This window comes from Theropithecus gelada, chromosome 3 (genome assembly GCF_003255815.1).
Source record: "Theropithecus gelada isolate Dixy chromosome 3, Tgel_1.0, whole genome shotgun sequence".
In the NCBI taxonomy this organism is placed as follows: domain Eukaryota; kingdom Metazoa; phylum Chordata; class Mammalia; order Primates; family Cercopithecidae; genus Theropithecus; species Theropithecus gelada.
Window position 1 is genome coordinate 147,103,303 of NC_037670.1, and position 14,415 is coordinate 147,117,717.

The following is a 14,415-nucleotide window of genomic DNA, read 5'->3' on the forward strand; positions in this document are numbered from 1 at the left end:
ATCAAAAGCCTAACTTTTCACCTAACACATGGTAAAAATGAAAGCAAACTAAACCTAAAAAAAGGAGGAGGTAAATAGTGCAGAATGAAGATAAAATAGGGAATAGAAAAATAGGAGAGAGTCCAAGAAATAATCCTAGAAATGTTATTTAAAATAGTTTTTTTAATGGACAAACTTCTAGTTAGACGGGCTAAGAAAAAAGAAAGGATATTCAAATTACTAGAATCAGAAATGGAAGACAGAATACTATTACTGACCTTATAGAAACTAAAAATAATTATAAAAACTATGATCAAATGTGTAACAATAAGTTAAAGAACTTGGATGAATCAAAAACTTAATGGCATTAACTTTTAATGGCAAAAAACACAATTACTTTTGCACCAACCTAATAGAAAAACCTAAAATGACTCAAGAAGAAAGACAATGAACAGATCTATAACATGAGATCAAATTAATAATCACAGAATTACTACCAAAGAAAAGCTCAGTCCCAGATGACTCCACTGGTGAATTCTACCAAATGCTTTCAAAAAAATACAAATTCTTCATACCTTTGAAAAAAATTGAAGGGTCCACTTAAAACTTTTTCTACAAGGCCACTATTACCCTGATAACAAAATCAGAGACATTACACAAAAAATTACAAGGACAATATCTCTTATGAATATAGAGGCCAAAAACTTCAATAAAGCACAGAAAACCAAATCCAGTAACAAATTTTTAAAATCCTATATTATGACGAAGTGGGAATTGTGCAAGGAATGCAAGGTTCATTTAACACCTGAAAATCAAATAATGTGTTACATCATATCAACAGAATAAAAGATAAAATCCACATGATCATCTCAATAGATGTAGGAAAGCATTTTACAAAATCAAACACCCTTTCATTATAAAAACAGTAAACAAACTAGGAATAGAAAGGAACATCCTTAAACTGCTAAGAGTTTCTATTAAAAATCCAGAGCTAAAATCAGATTTAATTATAAAAGATTATATGTTTTCCCCCTATGATCAGGAATACCACCAACATGCCTTTTCTTACCACTTTTATTCAACATTGAACTGGAGACAATTAGTCAAAAAAATTAAATAATGGAAATCTAAATGAGACAGGAAGAAGTTAAACTATCAGTATTTGCAGATGACATGGTCTTGCACATAGAAAAGCCTACAAAATCCACTAAAAACTTTAGAGTTAATAAGCAAGCTCAGTAAGCTTGATTGATGCGCATAAAATCTATATACAAAAATAATTATATTTCCAATAATTTGAATGATTTAAAAGTAAAATTACGAAAACAATTCCACTCACAATAGCATAAAAAAGAATAAAATAATAGAAATACATGTAACAAAAAATAAAACTTTTACTTTGAAAGCTACAAGTCATTGTTGAAAGGGAAACTGAAGGTCTTAAATACATAGAAAGACATCCCATGTCTGTGGATCAGAAGACTTAATACTGTTAAGATGGCAGTATGTTCCTAATCGACCTACAGTTACAACATAATCCCTACCGGAATCTCAGTTGGTGATCTTTGCATAATCTTTACAAAAGTTGATAAACTGTTCCTAAAATTCATATCAAATTTCAGAATAGCCAAAACAATCTTGAAAAGCAACACAGGTGAAAGCCTTACACTCCTGATTTCAAAAATTACTGCAGAGCAATGGTAATCAAGAAAATGTGGTAGTGGCATAAGAACAGGCATATAGATTGGTAAAACAGAATTGAGAGTCCAGAAACAAATGCATGTGTCTATGGTCAACTGATTTTCAAAAAGGATGCAAATAACATTGAATAAGGAAAGAATTCAACAAATGGTGTTGGGACAACTGAATAGTCACAGGTAAAAGAAGGAAGCTGGACCCTTACATTACACCATATACAAAAATCAACCTAAAATTGATCAGTGACCTAAATATAAGAGTTAAAATTATGAAAGTCTTAGGAGAAGGCATAGAGCTAAAGCTTAGTGACTTTAGGTTTGACAATGAATTCTCAGTGGTGACAACAAAGGCACAACAAAGAAAAAAATAAATTGGACTTCATCAAAATTTTGTGTTTCAAAATACAAATCAAGAAAGTGAACAAATTCACAGAATGAGAGAAAAGGTTTGCAAATCACATATATGATAAAGGCCTAATATCCAAAATAGAGGAACTCTTAAAACCTGAGAAAACAAAAATGGGCAAAGGACTTGAACAGACTTAATATATGGCACTTGATACTGGCATTGCACATCAGGCAGGAAAAATATAACGGTGCTAGGACATTTAGCTTTCCATATGAAATATATATATGTAAGGAAAAATATTTATACCATATCAGCTTGTATGAGTATACTCTATGATGTTCAACAAAATCACCTAATGACACATTTCTCAGAATATATCCCTGCTGTTAAGAAACACATGACTGTATATATAATTCTATTTATATGAAATGTCCAGAATAGGTAAATCTATAAAAGACAGAAAGCAAATTAGTGGTTGCCTAAGACTGGAGTGGTTAGGGGTTGATAGCTAAAGGGTACAGTTTTGTGGTTTTTTTTTTTTTTTTTTTTTTTTTAGATGATGAGTATATTCAAAAATGGATAGTGGTGATGATTACACAATTCTGTGAATATACTAATGTATTACCCCCAAATATATACTGTGACTAGATCACAAAAATAAGTTTAGTCAATTAATTAATAAATTCCATTGAATGCCTACTAAGTACTCAGATATAAGACTAAATAGGATAAGATGTTTTGTCCTTTTCTCAGGAGGAAATATATTGCAAAATAAACACATAATTAACACAGTCCAAAAATTAAAAAGTGGTGAGCCAGAAAATATACACTTCCCACTGGGTTAAAGGGAAGGATTATTCTCAGTGATGGTTAAGTTGAGATTCTCAATGCCAAGAAAACAGCTATACAAAGATAACAGGGAAGATGACTACAAGCAGAGGGGAAAGCAAGTGCGACACTGGGAATGGGTGGATAAGTGTTTGAGGAACTGCATGAAGTCGAAGGCAGATGAATTGCAGAAGATCGGCAGAACAGAGGGAGCAGGCGAAATCCCAGAGGTCATGAGAGATTGGTCAAGGGCAGGCCTGTAGGAATTTGTAGGTTAGGATGAGAAGCTTTGACTTATTTTTTTTCAACCCCCTAACACTCTGAGCACCTCTCTTCCATTACACATAACCCACTGTATCTCCCTATCCTGCCTGCTCTAAAGAAAATGAACATTTCTCATATATCTTTAGTGCCTATTTGGGATCTCAACAGAGGTCTCTTGAATGAACAGGTCACATATTGGTATTATAATAAGGCAAAAATCCTAAATCCTATAAGATATTTAGAATAAAGATTAAATAGAAGAAAAAAAATGTTTTCTAAAGGTAATGTACAAATGAAGGTCAAGCATATTGCATCCGAATTCCTCAGGCCAGCCTGGTTGTTTCTACTAGAGACCATGATGGGTCCTCAAGTTTGAATGAGTTAAAGAGAACATCTTACTAATTTAATTAACTCATTGCCAGAATCTGAAACATCAAACTGCTGGCAAAAAGCAGCTTTATACTCTGATTATGGAGCAGTAGTCATTAACTGCTTCTCTAGCCCACTTACTAAGTATTCCAAATAATTGTGCAGAATCATGGTATCTACTGTTACATCACCAAGAACTATAATAGACAAAAATGAAAAGGCTATTAGAATACAATTCTCACAAATGAAATAGGATTATGTATTACCTTTCAAATAACAAATGATGATAAAATTTGCTTTCCTTAGAAATGACTTATAAATGTTTTATTGCCTAATGATTAGCTTTGCATTTGCATGTTGGATTTCCTGTTGGTACTACACAGGAATTCTGCCAAAATTATAATTATAACATCATTATCCAGAAAGGAACACACTAGCTCTAACACATTTGAGACAAAGCTAGCCAAATAGCAGTTTTAGAGTGTAATACCACACATTTATGCACATAAATAGAGCATGTTTCTTTGGGAGGATTAAAAAAATAAACAATAACAACAATACATTTTTTTCAACTGGCTTACTGTGGCCTTGAGGCTTCAGCCTGGTCTGTCTGCAATTTTTCTCCTTCCACTTCCATTGTACAGTAAACAATTCGATTGGGAGCAACTGACTTCAAGCCTTGCACTTCCATTATGACAATCTAAAGATAAAATGATTTTAAAATAATGCATCAAGTTGACAACATTTAGCAATATACAGAAATAGCAGCATGAACTGAATAAGGAAGATTGACAAAACTGAAAAAAAAAATTTTTGTTTTATTAACATCACTGGTATTTTATCTTCTTTAGAATCCACCTCTATTCATAGAAGGTATAGCAAATAATATTTTTAGGAAATCTGGCAACTGAAACTATATTTGCTGCCAGCTACAGATAAGAGTAAGGTCAAAGGTCATAAATATAAGCTGTAGTGAATTAAACGAAATTTAAACTCAGATCCTTAACAAATTAAGGCAAGTCTGCATGAAGTTAAGCAGAATCACAAATGAAAATTCAGTGCAGATGATAACAGCAGCACACAAGTTCCATATAAATTAATATAGTATATATTAATGGTAGACATTTATACCATCATACCAACTCATTGATATCAACACGTGACATCAGAAATTTTCTATATTCACTTGAGATTACTATTACTGTCTGTAAAAGAGTTTAATTTATGGACTGTATCTTATTAAATGGAAAACTATAATTTGTCACTGAACATCTTAATACTAACTTGGTAAGTAAAAATAATTTTTCTATCCATTGAAGATATGTACCAATTTAATTCAGTACACTGGAAAAACTGATATTGCCTTATGTATTTGTAACTCCTGAGAGAAAGGACAACATATATTTTTTATGTGCGCTTTTTAATGTTTGTCAAAGAGGTTGCCAATCTTAAAACACTGTAACCTATCATTCTCATTGGATGTATACATCAAATATGAATATTATTTACCATAAGGTTTTCAATCAAAAGTTACATCATGAACTCTTCCAAATTCTCAAAATTTAATTTATAAAATAGATTAAAATGCATTTATATATGTACATTGATTTCTTCATTGATCTCATGTTGTATCTGCACAAATAATAATAAAATTCATGTTTCATAGCTACCAAAATATCTACCATAAACATAATCTGTATCAGTTCCTGATCATGTAATACTTTATTACAGTCATTACATTTTTTATAGAGTCATGATAAGAATTTTGATCCAAAAGGGCTCAAAAAACAAATCATCTTAAAAGTGTTCTTCCTTTCAGCTCTGTTACAAGAGAAGAGTCATGTTTGTAAATATAAATGTGTATTTGGTTTTTGTTAAATTTTGTTTTCATAAAATATATAGGAAACTGATCATTCAGTTATTTATCAATAAAATAAAAGGTCAAACTCAGAACAGGTTTTCCTCCTCAACCAGGGCTTTTGTCATTTTCTCACATGGAAATGCATACCAACATGTGAATCAAAATCAGGACTTAACCGAAAACAGACTAAGAAAATTAATGGAGAATTGATAGAGAAAAGTAGTATCTTTCACAGCTGTTCTAACACTCCTCAGGGAAATTGGGATGAAATACTAAATCTTGATTAAAGAAAATAAGCAAAGGAAATTATGCATTTTTAATGACTCAGGTTTTTTGCTAGTAATATTGAAATTTGTTAGATTCTTATACAAATAAAACCAGAAGCTGAGATAAATCAAATACATAACCATATTAATTAAAAGGCAAATACACTTGGACTTACCACCATTACTCTAATAACTTCTTAATAATAAAAATGTTTGATGGTCATTTAAAATGTATGAAACAACAGAATTGGGTACCACAAGTCTAGAAATCGTAAGAGCACTGCTTCATATTTCAGAATATTATTGACACTGCATCTCTTTCTGCAGTGTGTTTAAATAGCCCAAATGCAAGAGAAGAAAGGCAGCATCTGCTTGACATTATTTCTGTCACCTTTACTATAAGCTACTGTAAACATGACCTCCTAAAACATACTACTTATGAAATGGTACTCTGCTTTTCAAAACAATACTTCCAACTATGCTGGGAACCTTTTATCCTGCAGAATTGTCACTTTCAAAAGATACAGTTTCTGTGATAAAAAAAAATCTATATATATAAATAAAACAATATGATTGTACAGATCTGATATCAAAAAGGAAAATAAAACATAGCTGGCCTAAATAATTAGTGATAAAGACAGCCAAGAATTCCACGGACCATCAGCTAATCTAATTTTAAGTAAGTGTTTCAATTCCCAGTAAAACTTGCTAGTGGACCTATGGAAGCTAAACCGACCTATTTTTCATCTTCTCTTTCGCATTCTCTCTGTAGCTGATGTCATAAGGATAAAATAAATAAAGCTGTCCTATAAGTAAAAAGAAGAGAGGCACGTATAAAATGTGAAACTAGGTAACTTTCTTCCGAGTGAAACGCTGACCACAGAGTTAGGAGACATTTAAGCATGTGTAGTTTATAAAAGAATGACACTGAGCAGTATGGTGAAATTGGGAACCATATAGCACCAAACATAGAGAAACTCATGGAATCTGCTAGCCTAATATCAATGAAAGAATTCAGTGTAAAAAACCAACTATAGGCTGGGCGCGGTGGCTCACACCTGTAATCTCAGCACTTTGGGAGGCCAAGGCAGGCGGATCACGAGGTCAGGAGATCGAGACCATTCTGGCTAACACGGTGAAACCCCGTTTCTACTAAAAATACAAAAAATTAGCCAGGCGTGGTGGTGGGCGCCTGTAGTCCCAGCTACTCAGGAGGCTGAGGCAGGAGAATGGCGTGAACCCGCAGGAGCTTGCAGTGAGCTGAGATCGCGCCACTGCACTCCAGCCTGGGCAACAATGGGAGACTCTGTCTCAAAAAAAAAAGAAGTCAACTATACTCATGCCACTGATAACATTCCCCACTTTCCACTTCTTAGGTCAACATTTGTTTTTCTAGTATTGCTTGAACATTTAACATTATTGAATAGCTTAGTGTTTTGTGGATTGGATCATCTCTTGCTTTAATATTTCTTCTGAAGCCTTAATGAACAGGGAAACCTAAAAGTAATCCTGAACAGCTGCTTTTGTGGTACCATAAAATTCCTTAATTCAATAAGTATTTATTGAGTCAATTGTGCACTAGGCACTGTTTAGGCACTTTCATTACCTCAGTAAACAAAAAAGAAAGAGAAAGAAATAGAACCTTCCTGCAACTTACATTCTAGTAGAGAAAGCCAGATAATTAACAATAAACACAATATATAACTGAACTATATGTTAGTTGGTAAGTACTATAGCAAAAACTGATCTTGGGAAGGGAATAGGGTATGGTGGGAGAAGGGAAGGGTGGGAGCAATTTTAAAGAGAAGGTGAAATTTGAGTAGAGTTTTTCAAATCTGCACTTTATTCCTTTGACTCAGTATAGTTCTTAGAAAAGATTCCTCCACTGGACCACTTCTAAGCCTGACTAATGAAGTGTGACAGCTTTAAATGGGATTAACTGCTTGCCTTTCAGAGTTTTCTTAGGCTGAAATATGGGGTCTGAGGAGCAAGATTTGCTGAAAGAACTAGAGATAATGACTCAGTTTAGCTTGGTTGATGTCACAGGCCCTGTGACTAGAGGCGTATCTATGCTCTCTGGTGTCCTATAAACATGCACTGCACCATCGTCACTTAACACGACTTTACGTTGTTGCTGGACACATAACTCTTGCTTAAAATACTGCGGACACTAAGAACAGATTTGTATAATGCTATGGTAGGAAAATATCTGCCTTAGATAGACATAGCAACAGAGGATATCAAAACAATTTTATAAATATTCAAGCTTCTCAGACCATGAAAAGTGAAGTTTTAGCTCATATTCTCTGTCTAACAACCTACTGCCAACGGAACAGTCCTCCTAAACATATTGGCAATAAAGGACAGAATATCACTTCATAGTTATCACTTAAACATCGACTCAGCAGTCTAATTTTGTTTTCAATAGGCAAAACATAATTCATAAGTTAATTATTACAATTGTTTAAGATTTTTGAATAGAGAAAAGAGAATGTTCTAAACTTTTAGTTCTGAATGTTTACATATAAAGATAATGCTAGACTTGTACATTATAAAAGTTATTTGCTCTACAAATTATTTTTTTCATCAATAAATCTAAATTATAGACTGGGCACAGTGTCTCAAGCCTGTAATCCTAGCACTTTTGGAGGCAGAGGTGGGTGGATTGTCTGAGCTCAGGAGTTCGAGACCAGCCTGGGCAAGATGGCAAAATCCCATCTCTACTAAAAATACCAAAAAAAAAAAAAAAAAAAAAATTAGCCGGGCATGGTGTTGCATGCCTATAGTCCCAGCTACTCAGGAGGCTGAAACAGGAGAACCGTTTGAACCTAGGAGGTGGAGGTTGTCGTGAGCAGAGATAACGCCACTGCACTCCAGTATGGGAAACAGAGAGAGACTCAGTCTCCAAATAAATAAATAAATAAATAAATAAATAAATAAATAAATAAGATAAACTCTTGTTGGAAAAAGTTATACTATAATTAAGGGACGAATTTTGTTTTGTATAAAGTCTTAAAAAATAGAAAAGAGTTGACGTTTTGTATTTCACTCAGCAGGAGATATGAGACAGGAATGATGAGGAAATTCTACAGGTAACATGCTATGTAGTTTCAAATTAGACATCCTTATGTTATAGGATTGAAAAGGCTGAGAAGAAACCCAGTAGTGAAACCATTTGGTCAAGTCATTAGGTAAGCCCAGAATCGAATCTTGAGTCAGAAGAAAGCCTCATAGTTCTAATATGACACTAAGTTTAATCTATTAACCTACAACTAAATCATTAATCCTGAAGTCAAGAAAGTGAGAGGCAGATGTCCTCAAGTTTGAATGTATCTCAGAGTTAAATATATGGAGAAAAAAGAATAAAAATAGAAGTTTTCTTCTTCTGCCATAAACTAAGGAAATGAAGTTTCAATAAAGAAATTGAAAACTGTTCTTCGTAAGACTGTATTTACTTTTATTTGTCAATCAGCAAATGCAAATGGCAGCACTGGGAACCAGTAGAGAGGATAAAAGGAAGGAGCTATAAGCCTCAATATAATTTTTGAAAGAGCTATGAATTAAAGTATCACATTGTTACTATTTACTAATGGAATAAAAATTATGGGGAGGGGAAGCTTGAGTTTCAGCCAAATGGTGACTTGACTCTCCTAATTATTATGTTATAATCTTTTATCTTAATGCCTCACATACATTCTTTCTCCTGGGAACTAAAGATGTCAGGGGTGTGTGTGTGTGTGTGTGTGTGTGTGTGTGTGTGTGTGTGTGTGTGGTGCGGTNGGGGTGTGTGTGTGTGTGTGTGTGTGTGTGTGTGTGTGTGTGTGTGTGTGTTGTGGTGTACAAACCCACAGACATATAACTAGATAAGCCCATATACATAGATGATCAATGAAGAGATATGTAAAGCATCAATAGAAAGTTGTACAAAGAGTATTAGTCTTCGGTTTCCAGTGATTTGCATAAAATATGAAATTCTGAAGTTTTGGAGAATACAATTTTAAATGTATGACTTTTGTTCTTGCTCTAATATGTACTGTGCCTGTAATAAAACTTGAAGTACTGAAAAAGAAGAAATCTCTATTTCTCATCATTCATGATACCTAATAATGTGCATTATAACTGGCTTATTTGATATGATCCTAGTAAAATGATCCTATGGGTAAAGTAGATTTAAAAAGAAAGGTTAACCAAAAATCTGAAAGGAGTTCCCAAATTACAAAGAATTCAATTATATATTGAATTGCTATTTCTACCCATGTGCATTTTGATGCTTATTTTATCAATGAATTTTTGTTATTGTTGTATTTTTGAAACAGGGTCTCACTCCGTCAGTCAGGCTGGAATGCAGTGTCATGATCACTGTTCAATGTAACCTCAACCTCCTGGGCTCAAGCAATTCTCCCGTCTCAGCCTCCCAAGTAGCTGGGACTACAGGCACCATCATGACCAGATAATTCTTTTTTTTTTTTTTTAAGGAAACAGGGTCTTGCTGTGTTGCCTAGGCTGGTCTTAAACTTCTTGGCTTAAGTGATCTTCTTGCCTAGGCCTCGCAAAGTGCTGGGATTACAGGTGTGAGCCACAATGCTCGCCCTATTTTATCAGTAAACTTACACTAGCCTCGATGGCATAAAGAAGATTTGCCTTAAAACTTTTATTATTTTATTATTTAATCATAATACTGTTGTTATGTTTAAAGGGAAATTTGCATTCATTTGCATATACAAGCTGAGTGTCCAACAAATGAAGAATAATTTAACATCTCCAACATATATTACACTGTTTTAAATTCTAAAAGTTACTGCAAAGGTCAACAGAAATTATTTTGCAGCCTCATTTATGCTGCCAGAGGTGAGCATGAGATAAAGTTACTTACCTCTAAGGTGAATGACAGCACCACGTCGGACTTTGACAGCTGAATCTCATTCTCATCTCCTATGTCCAAAAATGCAGAGTTCTGTGAACGTTTTAATTTTTGTAATTTAAATTCTGGACCACCTTTCGAAACTGGAAGACTTTCCAAATTGGCCATTAGCAAATTCACCGAAGACCGCAACTCTTCTATATACATATTCTCCATATCTTTTGCTATAAATTTGGGGAATTTTCTTTCCTTGAAAATAATTTTTAAAATAATAGTGTTACATAAGTCATATTTCAATTTCATCATTAAAAAATTGTATGATGTATATACTTTGCTGTCTTAGAAATTACAACACTCTCAACATATCTACCCTACTTCAGTCACTAGGCTTTAAAATCCTCAGGCTTTGGCATTTTTGATTATATCTAAGGTACTTCAGATATCTTATTGAGGATCATTGCAGTACAAAATGAAAAAATCACATATATTTTCACATTAACTTTATTTGTGATAAGATCTGCTTAAGGAAAAACAAACTCTGAAAACATGCATGGAAGATATTTTAGTGTATAGATGAACCTTAGCCACTAGTAGCTTTGCAATGCTTGAGATAACTAGTCTATAAAAAAAATTCAGGACACACAGCTTTGCCAGTTAGGAAACAAATATTTTAACAATAGCCCTATTTCTTACCACAGATATGCATTGTTGGAAGGGTATGCTTTTTCATAAATAGGCATTAAAAACTCACACTCTTGAAGAGTGATACGGACATATTTCTAAAATTAGTAAATTTTCATAGTAATGTGCCAAGATCTCTTGTGGCTATAAATTCAGTTTTTTACTAAAGGCTTAGAAAATGTTTAAAGCAAAAGGAAATTTATGATAAAAATTATCAAGGGAAAAAGTAACAATATCAATTTGGAAGATTCTATTTTCCTGCTAAATTATATCAGCATTGTCATTCAATAATTTTAACTCTGCAATCAGATTTGTTTCTTCTGCTCAATTAAAAGGACATTCCAAATATTGATATTCACCAAATCATTCTTTGGTAGTGCCAAATCATTCTTAGAGAAGATTATAATAAATTTACATTCCCCAGAACAGCAAATGAGAGCACTTTGTTCCCTCACATTCTTGGCTCTTTCTTTACTGTTTGCCAACCTGGCACTTAGGTTTTCTCTCTTAAAGACAGAGGGTATATAGTTTTACAACATTAAGCCTAGTGTAAAATGACCACCACTGCATAGAACTGGCTGGAGGATGAAAGCCTAAAGCGGCCATCTTTCAAATGACTGCTGAATGCTGCAGCACGGCCTTTACGTTTTCTCCCTTGACATCATTCAAAATCTAACCTAAGAAATCTGCATTACTAGTACAACTGGAAAGCATCCAGCGTGCTCTTGTCAACCCGCATCTGGTCTCTGACTCACTTGCACCAGTTCGTTCATGGGATGGGAAGGAACATCTGGCACCACTTCACAGATCAGTCCCAGAGTCGCAGGCCACCTGTTTTTCTTTTCCCCCAATATAACTTTCACATATTTCTTTTTAAAATAATTTACATATAATCAAAATTAAAATTGCATAATGTCACAGACAGATTAAATATCTACATTAAAAATTAACTTTCTCAAAGAAGGTTCTTAAGTATCCTTTAAAAACTTCTCTACAGTTTGAAGCAACATTCCAAAATAGCAAATTTATATCCTTAAAAAAACAGGCAACTACCCAGCTATAGAATACCTGGGTTTCCTTTAGTGGGGTGGGGGAGGGAAGGAATTGTCTTTAGAATAATTTTTCAGATAAGCAAAGAGAGGGGAAAAAAGCAAAACGATCCATAAAAAACATATTTTATGTTTTTGGCCTAACTTTAAGGCTGTCAGAAAAAGCATCCAAAACTGAGAAATAAGGCAAAGCAATGAGCGGGCAGATCCTTTCAATGTCATATGGAGGTTAAGGCCATCCAATGATCATTTGGGGAAAGATCTTAGTTCACCTTATTATTTATTATTGATTAAAGGTTCCAGACAATAAAGTTACACGTTACCTTGTAAAACTGTGTCTGAAAGAGGTGCAAATAATGTTTGGTGAATAATATAACCCAAAGGTTCAGTTTAAATCTGTATTACAAATTAACCAATTTTTAATTAAGCCCATTAATCTTATCTTAGTAATGCCCCCAAACACCTAGTTTCTCACATGCTCTTTGGTCTGGTTTTAATATCTAACTTGTTTGCTTATTAATTATGCATTGAATAAAATCTCTATTGTGTGTCCATTTTATATTTGTATGAAAGTCATAATTTTACCCTCAAAAAGTATAGTTTAACAAATAAAAAGGTGAGTATGTCACATATCTGAAATTGCTGATATACTAATGCTTTGCTTTCAAATTTTCAACATGTTATGGAAAAACTAGCATTAGCACAAGAAAAAAAATCTATTTGTATTTAGCTTTAACTATAAACATTTCATTAACTATCATCTGTCCAACAGGAGAAAAGCAGGCATCTCCAAAATTGGCTCTTTTATCCGTATTTCCAAATTTTTCAGGGACTAGACTATACTTGAATTTTTTTCTCTGAGAAAGCTCAAAATTCTGTTTTAAAACTTTGAGGTTTATTGATAATATTTCATCAACTCTATTTAGCCTGCTTGTGTTGTCCCTCACTGGCAAACAACAAAACTAATTGCATATCAGACAAATATACATTTAAAATTCGTTCTGTTAAACTAAAATTGAATCAGAAATAGGGTTATTTCCTAGTTGTCTAACTGTGAGTCACTCTTATAAGCTATGTGTTCTGATTAGGTCCTCTGTACAGCATAGGTCACTAGTGGTCTTAATACATGGTATACCCAAAAACAATATTTGTTTATTTAAAAGGTTTTCTCATTATTCAAGTATAATCACTTTTTCTTAAGTGCTGTTAACCTTCCACTAGATGACATCTGGATTTCATACCCTAGGATAGTTTCTCTAAGCTGATCTCTGCTGCTTCCCATGCCCCATATTAATTTTAGGTTGTAATCTCAGCACCATGGCATCAAGTGAACTACTGGTTTTGAAGCTGGTTTCAAACCTAACTAAATCGTTGAAGTGTTTAAATGTTTTTGCTACAAATTAGAGCAGATTCAGTTATCCTTACCATATTGGTATTCTCTCTTCCTTTCAATTCAAATGAGTGGGAGAAAAGGGAGGGAGTGTACAAATAATTCAAGAATTCTTCACAGCCCCAGCTTTCTCACAAATATGCCAGCACGTAAGACTCAGTCATTCGATAAACATTCCCTGAGGGTCTGCTATGTGTTCTACTCCAGGCTCCTGGAGAGAACCATGAAGATAGTGGACAAAGTCCTCTGCTGCCATGAAACCTATATTTTACTGTGAGGCAATACACTTAGTAAACAAGGAAATAATTTCTTATGGTAGAAAGTGGTAAGTGACATGGAGAAAAAGTCTAGAAGGAACACAGAGTGAGTGGTGAGAAGGGTTGCAGTTTTAAACAGGGTGGTCGGGGAAGGTCTCAATGAGGAGATGATGCCCTTTGAGCTAAAAGTGGATGAGGAAGTATGATGATTAATTTTGTTTGTCAATCTGGCTAGGCTATGGTGCCCAGTTGTTGGGTCACATACGAATTTAAGTGTTGCTATCAAGATATTCTTTAGATGTTAATAACATTTACAATCAGTAGATTCAGTAAATCAGATCACCCTCCTACATCTATAGGTAGGTCTCATTCACTCAGTTGACGGACTTATGACCAAAGGTGAAGGTTTCCTAAAGAAGCAGCAATTTTGCCTCAAGACTAAAACACAGTTTCTCGCCTGCCAGTCCGCCCTACAGATTTCAGACTTAAGACTGTAACATCAACCCTCACCTGAATTTCCAGCCTGCCTACTTGTCCTATGGATTCTGGACTTGCCAGTGCCCA

The 14,415-nt window shown here is 34.0% G+C and overlaps 1 protein-coding gene across 16 annotated transcripts in view; it reads right to left on the reverse strand.

Annotated features, from left to right (window-relative positions):
• Positions 1-14,415, reverse strand: part of CADPS2 (calcium dependent secretion activator 2) — a 576,693-nt gene that overhangs the window by 304,908 nt on the left and 257,370 nt on the right. For all 16 annotated transcript variants that reach the window (XM_025379676.1, XM_025379667.1, XM_025379666.1 and 13 more), the window contains exons 5-6: positions 10,487-10,723; positions 4,068-4,186 (exon numbers count right to left, since the gene is read on the reverse strand). In XM_025379676.1, coding sequence (XP_025235461.1) covers positions 4,068-4,186; positions 10,487-10,723 — 356 coding nt within the window. The remainder of the gene's footprint in view (positions 1-4,067; positions 4,187-10,486; positions 10,724-14,415) is intronic.